Raw genomic sequence first — 14,100 nt, 5'->3', positions numbered from 1 at the left:
GCAGGAATCCATATTAAACCATGCCTGACAGGTAGTTGTCCAGCTGCATCTTGAAGGCCTCTAGTGTGGGAGAGCCCACGACCTCTCTAGGTCATTGGGTGCATTATTGTGCTGCTCTAACCATCTGGAAGCTTTTCCTGATGTCCAAACTGGCTTCCTGTAACTTGAGCCCATTGACGGACTTCTACTGCAATCTCACCCCAGCTTGGGCTGAACCTGTATGGCGAGCTGAGCCATAGGTTTTTACCAACCTCTGGGGACTTTTTCGGTAAGGGTGGGGGGAGCATCAGACTGCGCAAATAGAGATTGGGTCAAATTGTGGCCAAAATTTGTGCAAATATGTGTGATTTGTGTAATTTCAGCAAGTTCTGACTGCAATTTGCTAATTTGCACAATTTTGGGCTGCAACTCATGCAAATTACTGTCATGCTTTGCACAATTTGCCTAAAGGATGGCTGTAATTTTTGTAAACTGCCCAGGGAGCTTCAGATATTGGGTGGTATAGAAATGTAATAAATAAATAAATTGCGCAAATGAAAACACGCACATAAAATTTGCTGACTTAACTGGCTGCAGACTGAGTTGGGCCAGTTAGTGGAAAAGAGACTAAAGTCTGGGCAGGGAGAGCCAGTGAAAATTGGTTGAGATCCACTCCCCCAAAGGGGTCTTGCAACATCCATAGCTTGAATGAAGACCTCAGCAAACCTGCTTCCCTTTTCCTTTATATGGTCATGATGTATCCCGACTGTCGCCTTATACAGTATCGGAGCTGACACAGGAGCCAAGTACTTTAGACAACCCTTGGGAAAGGAAGTGGATGCTAGAATTTGACTGGTCTGAGCTGCCCCAGACCTCTGTTAGGCACGGACAGGGGAGAGCTTATGGATTACCAGTTTCTTTAGTCTGCCAAATTCCCTGCCCAACAAAGCAACAAGTCTTCATAAGACCATAAGAAGAACCATGTTGGATCAGACCAAGGGTCCATCTAGTCCAGCATTCTGTTAACACAGTGGCCAACCAGCTGTTGACCAGGGACTCATACGCAGGACACGAGTGCAATAGCAGCACCCTCCCACCCACATTTCCCAACAACTGGTGTACATAGGCTTACTGCTTCTGATCCTGGATGTAGGCTCCTTCTCTAGCTTCTTTCAGGAGGGCTTGTAACAACAAACTTTCTGTTCTGTTGTACTGCAGACAGTTGTTTGGCACAGGACTATTGTCACGTACGTACTCTGAGCTGAAACCAGAGCCAAGAATCTTACGCAAGCCTGGCCTGGGCAATCATGAAGAGCCGGGGGCTAGATATAGCTCAGGTGGGGCTGGCAAAGGGCTTTCTCAGTTGGGGATCAGCTGGCAAGAGAGATGTCGGTGCTGAACGTGCGCAGTGTCCTGGTGACAGGATCCAACCGAGGCCTCGGCTTGGAGCTGGTCAGGCAGCTGGCGGGGAAAAGCAACTGGCCTGAATGGATCTTTGCCACCTGCCGAGACCCAGAGGGACCGCGTGCCCAGGTGAGCCCCTGACCAGAATCAGCTGTACTTTGGGATAGGTGCTACTACATGGGAAACTCTCCCCCTACCTCTCCTATTTTCAGTGGATTGTGTCCAGGGCAGTAGAGATCTCTTGTGAGCTTTTTAAACTTCCCATTCTCAGGCAGGTTTGGCACCTAAACACAAGGGCTGTTCACACACCACCTAATCCATACTCAGTGGTTGAGTGTGGGTTGTTTTGAACCATGGATTGTTTGTTGAACCATGTATAAGCATGTTGTCTGAGCACAGCATTTTTTCCACAGGGTGAGTTATTGTGCTGCTTGAACTCACCCAGGATGGCTTGTTAACCATCCTGAACAACCCAGCAACAAACCATGGGTTCCTCAATGTGGCTTGTCGGAGAAAAATAAGCCACACTGCATCACTATCAAGCCACCCTGGCTGCGTTCAGACAACAAGATAAACCCCGGTTTAACAAACGAGCCGCAGTTCAAAACAACCCATACTAATCCACTGAGTGTGGGTTACCATGTTGTGTGAATGGCCTCATGTGCTTTTCATGTGCTTTGACTCCCCCTTTTCTTTGCAGAATTAAGGGGAATGCATGGAAACGATATTGATTTCTCCCACCCATTGTTGTGAGGAGAATTGAAAGGGAGAAACAATAATCCCATAGGGTGCTGGAATTTATAAAAATAACTCGGATTAAATATTCTGAAATAACAGAACATGGGATGAATATCACCAAGTAATAAATCACATTTTGCTCAGTGGGACTTTCTTCTTGCTTGGAAGCATGATGCTCATTTTTATTAACATATGATGGAAAAATGGGAGAAAATGTCTTCTGATTGTGAGAAATTATTCTAAAGAATAACACTGATTTTCATCTGGGTTAGGGTTATGAGGATGGGATTATGAGGATGGCATCCACCACAGACAGCTGTGCACAAAAATTACATATTTACTGCAGAACACCTTTGTAGAAACAGAACCATGAAACAAACACATCCTGTGTTGAAAACAGAAATCAGGTAGAACATCTTTCTGTCCAATCTTGCTTCTGAAGTTCACTCGAATCTCTAGGAACTGATCGTTTCATTGTAAGTCTCTGATTTTGGTCTCTTTCAGGACTTAAAGAACTTGGCTGCCAAGCACCAGCAAATCGCAATCATCCCACTGGGTAAGTGCTTGCACCCGCAATTTTCCTTCTCATCATTGCAGATGAGAGCTGAGATTCCAGGCATTTCACAATATTCTTTTCATGCAGATTCAATGTGCATGGTTCCCCCAAACGTGATACTCATAATTTCAGAACTCAAGGTACGCTCTGGGAATTTTGGGTCCAGGTTCTAAAGCAAGAAAACACTCTAGGAAGGATTTGCTCTGTTATGATAAATTCCATATGTTGGAGCAGCCGGTGGTGCATTATGAGCAAATAGGCATGGTAATCACTCCCTCTAGTAGCAAATTCAGGTGATGAGTGCCGACAGGTATTCAAGCAAAACAGAGCTCCTGAGAAACCAGAGGGGGATATGAACTTGTTCAAAAGAACACCAAAATTTGCTTCTTAAGTACAAAACTACTATGTGATTAAAAGACTGACATGCTAAGAAGCCAAGGAAGGTTGACTGACAGTTGAAAACGAAAATATCTCTCTCTCTCTCTGTGTCACACACACACACACACACACACACACACACACACACACACAAACACAGAGAGAGAGAGAGAGAGAGAGAGAGAGAGAGAGAGAGAGAGAGGGAAAGATAAATGCTGTGTTCTGATATAGCAGCAAAAAAAGGGAGAGATATTCTCACGGTAAAACTGATGCGCTGGTTATTTCACGGTTGGACTACTGCAACCTTCTTCTCTCTGGCCTTCCTTCTTCTCACATCAGTCCGTTGGTTTCTGTTCACCACTCTGCCGCAAAGATCATCTTCTTGGCTCGCTGCTCTGACCATGTTACTCCGCTTCTGAAATCTCTTCATTGGCTTCCAATTCACTTCAGAATCCAATATAAACTTCTCCTGTTAACCTTCAAAGCTTTTCACGGTCTAGCTCCTTCCTATCTCTCCTCTCTCATCTCACACTATTGCCCCGCTCGTGCTCTTCGCTCCTCTGACGCCATGTTTCTCGCCTGCCCAAGGGTCTCTACTTCCCTTGCTCGGCTCCGTCCATTTTCTTCAGCTGCCCCTTACGCCTGGAACGCTCTTCCAGAACATTTGAGAACTACAAGTTCAATCACAGCTTTTAAAGCTCAACTAAAAACTTTTCTTTTTCCTAAAGCTTTTAAAACTTGATGTTGTGCGGACTTTATACTGTTAGTTTTACCCTACCCTGTGCCTGCTTACCCTACCCTGTGCCTGTTTGCATTCTCTTCCCCTCCTTATTGTTTTACTATGATTTTATTAGATTGTAAGCCTATGCGGCAGAGTCTTGCTATTTACTGTTTTACTCTGTACAGCACCATGTACATTGATGGTGCTATATAAATAATAATAATAATAATAATAATAATAATAATAATAATAATAAAGGCCTGCAGTCAGGACGAGAAGAGCACCAACTCAAGGAAGTTTCTCTGGGCAAGTTACTTTTGATTCATCCCTTGTCTCTTAATGTTTGCGATACTATATTTTGACCACAAGTGTATTTACACTTAGAATTGTTTCTGTTATCTTATAGCAACCAACGGATACCTTAATTAAAGAAAGCGGTATCCAGCATCCAATTAAAGAGAAACAAATTCCTACCCAGCAAGTGCTCAGTCCCCTACGGATTCCAAAGTGAAAATATATGTATATTTATCCTCACATCTATGGTGCAGTTAAAGAATAAAATGTTTTTGGTTGCATATTTCATACTACTGATGAAGATAAATCAGAATTGAAAACAAGCAACTGCATGAAGAATTTAAACATTAGCAATTGCATGTTACAATTTATTATATAATTTATAATGTTACTGTTTGTTGAAAAGTACATTAGCAATTGCATGTTTAAAAAGAGCAACTGTGTCCAAAAAATACATCAGCAATTGCATGTCAAAGAAAGCAACTGTTTTTTTTAAAGATTCACTATTGCTTGTTAAATATAGCAACTGTATGTTAAACTTTATTACAATTTAAAAAATTAGCAACTGCTTGTCAAAAACTGTACACTTGCAATTGTATTCTCAAACCAACAACCACCTTGTTAAAAATTGTAACTGCATTCTCTGAAAGCTATTTCATTTGCGTTCTGTCAAACCAATTGCTTGTTAAAAATTCTATACTCACAACTGCATCCTCTGAAAGTGATTATATTTGTGTTCTTCAGCCGCTTATCGGGTCCCTTTTTTTGTTATCAGTGTTCTGATATAGACCAACAGCATTCCGTAGCCAAAATGGGAGAGAATCAATTCAGTTGCTCTTTAGTTCGAGGATATAAGTATAGTGAGTTCTAAGATGTCAGTTACAGCTTATTTATTTGATTTAAATTCCACCCTTCCTCACAAAAACGCCGTCCCCTTTTTGTGGCTCCCATTTGCAGTAACAACAGCAGTAATTGCTCCAAATGTGAGCTCTGAAAAGAGAGGCCGGGAGTGGGGGCAGCCGGGATCTCCCCTTTCTTGAGTTGCTGGAGACTCAGGCGAGTGTTGAATAGAAGCAGGACACTGACAAGTGTCAGTTCAACACTTAAAACTCAGGGGATTACCACCAGGCGAAGGGGGAGATATTGAGCCCCCCACTTTTGGTGCACCTACTTCTCCCGGTCACTGTCAATGGTGGGCGAATTAGCTTGCATGTACTTCCTTCCTTATCCATTTCCTTCCATGTTTCCTCACCCCCTTTGACAGCTGAAACAGAGAAGGGAATTGACAAGGCAAGGCTGCATGTATCAGGCAGCCGGAAGTAATTTTTGTGAACCACCCAGAGAAGTTTGGCTACGGGGCGAAATAGAAATAAATGAAATGAATCATGCATTTACACACTTGTGAAAAAACACCCCCATCACCACCAATCATTATCATCATCTCCATTTGCACAAATTTCTGGATAGAAAAGAATCAAAACTATATATTACGATTGTAAGTTGGGTCCTTTTTAACCTCAGGACCTACATCAAATGGGTCCGAAACACCCCAGTGGGTAACCAGTACTAATCTAAATAGACAAACATTTAATCCCAACCGATAAGCATCACCACAGACATGATTGTAAATAAGAATCTATTTATTGTAAAAATTGCAAAATTAAGCAAATTGGCATGGTGGTTATATGGTAGTATACAATCTCTCCCTGTGTGGTTACAAGAAAAGAGAGTAAAATGTAAATATCAGATTAAGTACAAGAATTGCGATTGCAAAAGCAGGTATTACAAATTTAGCTAATAAGATAACAGCTTGAGCTTCTAGCATTATTATAACATGTGTCTTGATGCCTTCTCAAAAAACAAAGAGAGTACAAACCATCATAAGTCTGAGGGGAGTGCATTCTACAGTTCAGGAGTGACACAGGAGAAAACCTTTTCATATATGCCCATCCAGTGGACACCCAGGCGATACAGTGTCCTCAAAAGATAATCTCCTGCAGATTTTAATCTTACTAATTCAAGAGGTGGATAGTGAGATAGGTGGTCCCTTAGATAATCAAATCCTAAGACATTTAGAGCCAACACCTCATTTCAGCAGAATACACCATGTCTAGCTTCATATGGAATCAACTAACTCATTTGCTTGGCATCCCACGACGAGAAGCAAATGTTGGAGGTTGTAAAAGCCATTGGCTACTTCCCATATGACACAGCAGTAAAAACATTTGCTGTCCTTGGATAGGGAGACTTGGCATTTATCTGTATAATAATAATATTGTGAAGCTTCAGCTGTTGGGTGGTATAAAAATGCAAATAATAATAATAATAATAATAATAATAATAATAATAATAATAATAATAATAATAATGTTTGCTCATGTGCCCATTACATACAGTCTTCCCCCCGCACCAGCTTTATGTAGTACATTATTATGTATGTACATGAAAATGCGATGTGTGAATAATCCTCCGTCTGCTGCATTTTCACAGCATAATGAGTGCATGCTGCAAAGATATGCAACACCAATGTCGGGCAGCCTGCAGCACTAGGTCCAGGCTCCAATCATCACTTTAAAAATCTTCTCTTTGCTACTCTAGACACTTCTGAGCCATCCAGCATCAGGGCTGCTGCAGCCAGAGTCACCGATCATCTGAAAGGAGCTGGATTGAATCTGGTGATAAACAATGCTGGAACTGGAACACCATGTAATTTAGAATCGGAGACACCAGAGGAAATGTCTAGGGTGTACAAGACCAATGTGGTTGGGCCTATGGTGATGAGCCAGGTAAGGTCACTCTATAAGCTTTATCACACCAGCATTATACTGTGCAATCACTGCGAATTGCGTGCAAAGGACTCCGAAGTTTTCCATCTTATAATCTGCTTTTATTGTGAAGTGCTCTGAAGTTTTCCATTTTATAATCTGCTTTTATTGTGAAGTACTCTGAAGTTTTCCGTTTTATAATCTGCTTTGACTGTGAAGTACTCCCATGCATCCTGCTTTAAATGTGCCATAAAGCCAAAAGACCCGACCTATTTTGCTACTAGTTTTGGAGTGAATAATTTATTGTTTTCCGAGTGGCCACTGGGGGCGCAGGAGCAGGATTTGATACTCTTAAGCTTCAAATTAAACAAATGCTTACATCTGCGTAAGTTTTAAAGATAAAGACATCAAAATTGGCACAATAATAGATATTAAGGAGAGCTTTAAGCATACCAAATTTGAATCGGATTGGGTCATCCATTGAATTTTAATGATTTTTTGACATTTCCCCCCTTAAACCCTTTTCCTGGTATGTACTGCCGCCCGGGGTGTGATTTAGCTAGCAACAACAACAGCAACAGTGACAGCTTAGCGCTGTAGGGGATAATTCGAGGGAAACGGGTACATGGGATGAAGCTATATGGCTCTTCTTCATGGAAACTTCTCATCTTGCAGGGCCTTTGGGAGTCCGTGTCTTGAGGCAAGTTAGGAATGTCGGAGGAATCCATCTGGGGGCTGAAGTTCGCTGAGCTTTCATCAGCTCAGCCCCCTGGACTTCGGCTTGCTTACCTGTGAGCTGGCCTGATTTAATACAGATTGAGCAGGGCCAGCTTGCAGATTTTGGAGTCCCCCCCTTAAATCACCATTTGTGCAGATTTCACAGTTTGTGCGAATTTCAGCTGCTGTTTGCTTAATCTGCGCAAGTTGCGCCCATAATATGCTTAATTTATGCAAATTGCAGCTGCGATTTGCCCAAATAACAGGTGCAAAATTGCCCAAATTAAGTATATTGTGGTTGCAATTTGCGCAAATTTCAGCCAAAATCCTAAAAAGACTTACAGAACTCAACACCCTCAGTTACTTCCATTCATAAATACTTCATTGCACACCTCACTATCTATCAACAGCTCTCAAGTCTTCTTGGAGATGCACCCCAGAGAATGCTTTACTGTACATTCTTCAGCCAGCTGTAAGGACAACACTTCTGCTCTTGCTCTGCTCTTCACTGCTCCTCCTCACAGTATGCTTGGTGAAAAGTTCCCTTTGTCTCTCACACGGTTGTTCTTGCCAGCTAGGCAGCTCCAGAGTGATGATGGTCCTCTTTCTTGCTTACCTCCCACATTCAAATAGGGTCTTCCAGTTGCCCACTCTGCTCTTACGAGAGAAGGACCTCACTGTTCCCCCTCACGGAAAGCTTAGCAAAAAGGATCCTTTGTCTCCCAAAGTAGGAGCAAAAGTTCTGTTAATCACACAGTTCTTTTTCACCAGCGGGGTGGATTAGGGAGCTTCAAAAATAGATGAACTCCTGTGACACTAACTGAAATCCAACCACATAGCTAGTGAAGTAGGTTTCAGAACTGATTAACAGTATCGACAAATAGCACTCCCTTCCCCCACACACCTCCTAGCTCCAGCCAATTTGTGTTGTTATTATTAACAGGTTCCACTCTTTATTCAGAGCTAATGTGATCACCTCAATGAAATTGCCAGAGGATCAAGAGGTACATCCAGGGCCAGGTCTATACCAAGCAGGATATGACACTTGGAAAACGTTTTGAAAACTGTCTGGGCCCCAGCAGTTGTCACTACTGTTATAAACTGTTTTAAAGCAGCAGCGTAGATCCTGCCCAGATGACTCATCATTGATATTAGATATATATTACCTCGGTCCAGAAAAATCTTTATTGTTTAGCAGGCCCGTCATACACAACCGCATAACAGAAATTCAACAGGTGCATTCTTTGTGGTTATGGAGGAGAAGCAGTGCAGAAGTCCAGCACTTTCTGAAGCAGGTTTGGAAGCCCCCGTCTTGACAAACCACAAGAGCATTCCGCCATGCACTTGGAGAGTAACTGATGGGCTCACATTTGAGCTTCCACCACGGTGGTCTTTGCCCTTGTGAAGAGATGCTCAGTTCTCCCTGCTGTGTTTGTGGCTGTCCTTGATCCTTCCCTTTCCTTCTCCAGGTGTTCCTGCCTTTGCTGAGGAAGGCAGCTCAGGAAAGCTCCCAGGAAGGGATGAGCTGCAGCAAAGCAGCCATTGTCAACATAAGCAGCAAAATCGGCACCATCACAACTATCTTGGGGTGGCATGTATCACATGGTCTCTCATACCGTTGCAGCAAGGTATAGAAACACCAGATGTGCAAACAAACTGGGTGGGATGGTGGGAGAACACAGAGAAATCGGACTTCTCTACATTAAGGGGAAATCCCATTGCCTTACTGGGGCTTGCTGCTTCCACATTCTTTCCGGGATTGCAGTCAGCTCCATTACAAGCGCAGATATGGGTATAGCGGAGTTCTGCTTTTATGAGTGGCTTTTATGGAGGGGTAATTGAAAATACCAGACTTTCCTCATTATGAAAAAGCCCAAGGTAATGGTTGCAAAGAGTGGAGGAAGCCCTGGAGGATGACGATGTCATTGAAAGGACCCGCAAACTACCGTGACTGAGCAACCACGAGCACACAATAAAAGCCTCGTGTAGAAATGCCCCATGAAAGTTAAGAGTAACAATAGGCACTCATCCCAAGACTTTCTCCCCTTCCTCTTTCTCAAAATGCTATGCCCGCTCTTTGCTTGCCACATGTTCCATGACCTCACAGGCATATGGAAGACGGCTTTGCTCCCATTCTTGGAGGTTTCCTAAATTTTACGTGCATTTGGAATTGAAAGGCCATGTGAAATTTGGCGTTCTAGTCTGGTCTCCACTATGCATTTAATTCAATTCAGATCAAAGAAGCCAATGCAAACATATGTGAGCGTGTGTATGCCAATAATCTCCCCCACCCCCACCCCAAAACCAATAACAGAATATGACAAGAGATTTGAGAGAAGCAAATTATCAGCTATGTAGTTTATTACTGCTCAAGATGGAGAGACATTTGTAAGAATTTCTGCCTCAACTGCCAAAGTAACTACTGGCCTTGTGTGCTAAGCACCATGAATTAGGGAGCTGGACTTGCGTGCTTTTTGCTGCTGTTAGCTTCATCACACCAGGGTTATACTGTGCAATCACTACGAATTGTATGTAAAGGACTCCGAAGTTTTCCAGCTTATAATCTGCTTTGACTGTGAAGTACTCCCACACATCCTGCTTTAATTGTGCTTCTTAGGCAAAAGAACCGATCTATTTTACTACCCCTTTAAGAGTGAATCTTTCGTTGTTCTCTGAGTGGCCACTAGGGGTGCAGGAGTAGGATTTGATATGTTTTGATTCAATAGTGTACATTTTTCTGGGGGCTCAGTAGAGGAGGGCACGTCCAGAGGCAGGCAAATACGCATGCCACGTTCAACAACACCCAGTCTTTCTTCTTTTCGCCAGGGCGGTCAAAGACGCAACAAGACCTAGTGGTCAATTTATCATCCCGCATGCTTTCTCACGAGGAGAGAAGACTTCTAAACTTAGGACTAAGTTTTGTCCCACCTCCAGTCTACAATCCCTTTCGGACTCGTGTGGATCTTTTCTGTTTGTATAGACAACTGAAATTAAGAGAATTATTTGGGAATAAACAATCTACTGCATCCTCCTTTCGCCCCTGTTCTACTTTTGTACCGAAGACCTTGAATCTACATATTCGGGTCTTTGAACAGCTGGTTGAAAAAGATTTAGTCAAGTTAGAACAGTCCATAGCTAGGAAACAGTTCAATTTGTAAAAAAAAAGAAAAAAGAAAAAAAAGACCAACATGTTGTTAATGAGTTATCTAATGACCAATCGAAAGTAATCAAGGAGGTGGACAAAGGGGGTGCTATTGTACTATTAGACACGGGGAATTATGTACAGGAGTAAAAAAAAAAAAGGTACAAATTAAACAAATGCTTACATCTGCATAAGTTTTAAAGATAAAGACATCGAAACTGGCACAGTAATAGATATTAAGGAGGGCTTTAAGCATACCAAATTTGAATCAGGTTGGGTCATCCCTTGATTTTTAATGATTTTTTACATTTCTCTTCCTTAAACCCTTTTCCTGGTATGCAAAGGATCTTAGGAGCGCTGCCGCCCGGGGTGTGATTTAGCTAACAGCAACAACAACAACAGCTTTATGCTACGGGGATAATTCGAGAGAAATGGATACGTGGGATGAAGCCCTCTGCCTAAAGTAGCCAAATGTCTTGAGATTGTACTATGGTTTTAGAGGCAAACTTGCATTTCTGCAGTGATAAGTTTTTTCCAGGGTTGTATGTACTTTGTACACGCACACACGCACACTTGAAATCATCTGTCCCTAGGAAGAGCATTAAATACCATCTCTAAGTCCCACAGAGGTCTTCTTTTGACCGGCTGCCATGCTATGGAACTGAGACGCATCCTTCTCCACCCGTTTCTTGCATGTCTCCCTCCTAGGTGGCTCTGAACATGCTCACACAGTGCCAGTCCCTGGCATACGCCCAAGACAAGATCCTCTGCATTGCTCTGCACCCCGGATGGGTGCAGACAGACATGGGAAATTTACTGGTAGGTGATTTGCAGGTGAATTTCAACTCTGCACAGAGGATGTCAACTTTATTTAACTTTATTTCCTGAATCAGTACCTTGACTCAGTAATGGGCTGGATGAGAGCCAAAAAAGTGAAGCTGGATCCTGGCAAGATGGAAGCCCTGTGAGGGAGGGGTTCCCAGGTCAGGAGTTCATTGTTTGTTTCGGATGGAGTTGTTCTCCTTTTGGAAGATTAGGGTTGACAATTGTATATCTTGAATTATTTAGGGTGCAATTGTATGCGCCAACAATGTGCTGCTTCTGGCACTTCCTGAAAACATTCGCTCACAAAGCCTTCCTTGAGTGACCGGCTGTGGTTTTATCGGAACTGTGTTTCTTTTTTAAAAAAAATAGTAATTATTTTAACATGGAGCTTTTATTCTTTTATCATATCTGAATTGTTCACTGCTCCGGAGTCTGTCTGTCTGTCTGTCAAGTGGTATACAGATAACTTCTCTGGGCCTCAGAGAGGGTCAGAAAGGATAATAAATTAATTGATCAATGTGGAGTGGGGAACTTGTTATTTTCAGAGCAGAGGTAAAGTTATTTTATGTTGGTTCAAGCTCCACAAAATCTGGAAGCTAAGGCTATTGCCTTAACAGACACATCCAGTAATGATGCCTGGAAGCTAAGGCTAATGCCTTAACAGACAAGATGTTGTAGGAAGTTGCCTTAAAATGAGTCAGACCATTGGTCCATTTAGCTCAATGTTGTTCACACTGACTGACACTGGTGCTCCAGAGTTGCAGGCAGGGCCTTTTCCTAGCCCTACATGGAGAAGATGGGGATTGAACCTGGCTCCTCTGCATGGCTCCTCCCATGATGTGTACTTGCTTATTACTGCACCCACATTTCCCCTTATGTCTCAGGACTTCATCTAGGCCCAAATCCAAGACTCATCAGAGTGTGTCATTGGGCAGAGCTCCAGAGAGTCCTACCAGTCATTTTTCTGCTGCAGCAAACATCAAAGCAGGAGAGTGGCTAGCACAGCTTTGCTCTCAAGGGTTCTTCCTCAGAGTGAAGCATTGTGGGTGAGGGGGGCCTGGAGAGTGCCTGTGCTGCAGCAGCAGAAGTGTTCACTAAGGTCATCTCGCCCATAATGCCTTGCTCTGAGGAAGAAACTCTTAGAGCAAGGCATTGATGGACCCAGATCATTCACGGTATCACTACTAATGCAACAAGTAACCAGGGGATGGGAACTGGGACACAAAATGCCTGGGAGAAGAGAAAGTTCTTTGCCTGGCACTGAAAAGATAACAATGTAGACCCCAGTGAACTTTCTTGGGGAGGACATTCCATAAGCTGGGTGCCACAACTGAGAAGGCCCTCTCTTGTAACCACCCACCAAACTTCCTTCACAGGAGGTTCCCAGAAGAGGCCCTCTAAAGATGCCCCAAGGGTCCGAGCAAGGTCATACGGGAGGAGAGGTTCCTTTAAATACACTACTCACAAGCCGTTTAGGGATCTAAAGTTCATCACCAACACTTTGAATTGAGCTTGAACACAGACTGGAAGCCAGCTGACAGAGAAAAAAAATAAATAAAAACGAATGATCTCCAGTTATTTTATATTCGTTATTTCTTTTCTTACTGGCTGAATATGGAATGGGACAATACTCATAGTTGTTATTAGGATTTTGGGGGGGATAAACCTTTGGAACAACAAATGGAGATACATAAACAGAGCATGAGTAGGGAGACAAGACAGAAATAGAATACATGTATGGGAGCTATAGAGAATACTTCCCTGTTTACCTTTGATGGCACATGGATGTTATGAAGTGTGCGCTCAGTCAATGATGCCCGTGTTTTGTAACTGGTTTTGTGCACTAGGCAAGTTCTTGCATCACTCGCCTATTCTCTCTTTCCAGGGACAGCCCCCATTGACAGCGGAGCTCAGTGTGCGAGAGTCCCTGAACACCCTTGCCCGTCTCTCAGAGAAAGACAGTGGCACGTTTGTGGACAGAGCGGGTAATTCCCTTCCTTGGTGAGACGCTCAACAGCTCTTCATCTGCATTGCAAATATCTGACTCGCCATGTTTTCGCCAACCTTTTCTGCTGTATAAGAATGCAATGATCTTACCTGGGAGTATGTCCCATACGTTATAATGAACATGCAATTTACCTTTTTAATCTCAGTGTTCTTCTTTTTTTTTCTTTTTAAAAGAGAGCGTCCAACAAATATCCCTAACTACATTGTTCTTTCTTGAACAAATAATTCAGCTAATTGGGGGAAAGATAGACTGTACCTAGAAAGAGGTTTTATTCTGGTCTAGGAATGGGCAGTGTAGCCCACAGGCGTAGGCATAGCGCAAGAAAGACTATATTCCTGACCTCTTGCAAGCACTTTTTCTGGTGAGCCTATTATCTTTTGATGTCCTCTGTCCATCCCTATTAACACCTGCAAACTTCAGATCTTGCCTCAGAGCAGCAATCACAGAAGTGCCAAGGAAGTAATGTTTTGATTTTTAGCCTTCCTCCTTGAGCCAGATGGGAGGAAGAATTATACGCCAGCTTTGCTTACCCTTTAATTTTATTTGACACCTTTTAAAGCCGTCAAGTCCCAA

The 14,100-nt window shown here is 42.9% G+C and overlaps 1 protein-coding gene across 2 annotated transcripts; it reads left to right on the top strand.

The window, feature by feature from the left end:
- The first annotated feature begins 220 nt into the window (after positions 1–220).
- On the top strand, positions 221–13,572 carry LOC134408769 (C-signal-like). 2 transcript variants are annotated; one of them, XM_063141187.1, is made up of 6 exons: positions 221–1,512; positions 2,626–2,677; positions 6,669–6,856; positions 9,022–9,180; positions 11,403–11,513; positions 13,405–13,572. In XM_063141187.1, the coding sequence occupies exons 1-6, from the start codon at positions 1,366–1,368 to the stop codon at positions 13,522–13,524; spliced, it is 777 nt and encodes a 258-aa protein (XP_062997257.1). In that variant the 5' UTR covers positions 221–1,365; the 3' UTR covers positions 13,525–13,572. The 2 variants fall into 2 exon arrangements, with proteins under 2 accessions (XP_062997257.1, XP_062997259.1); XM_063141189.1 differs by lacking the exon at positions 221–1,512 and adding an exon at positions 2,503–2,528.
- The last annotated feature ends 528 nt before the right edge of the window (positions 13,573–14,100 follow it).

This window comes from Elgaria multicarinata, chromosome 14 (genome assembly GCF_023053635.1).
Source record: "Elgaria multicarinata webbii isolate HBS135686 ecotype San Diego chromosome 14, rElgMul1.1.pri, whole genome shotgun sequence".
NCBI classification, from domain to species: Eukaryota; Metazoa; Chordata; class Lepidosauria; order Squamata; family Anguidae; genus Elgaria; species Elgaria multicarinata.
Note: the sequence above shows the minus strand (reverse complement) of the source record. Positions and strands in the feature narration are given on the sequence as shown.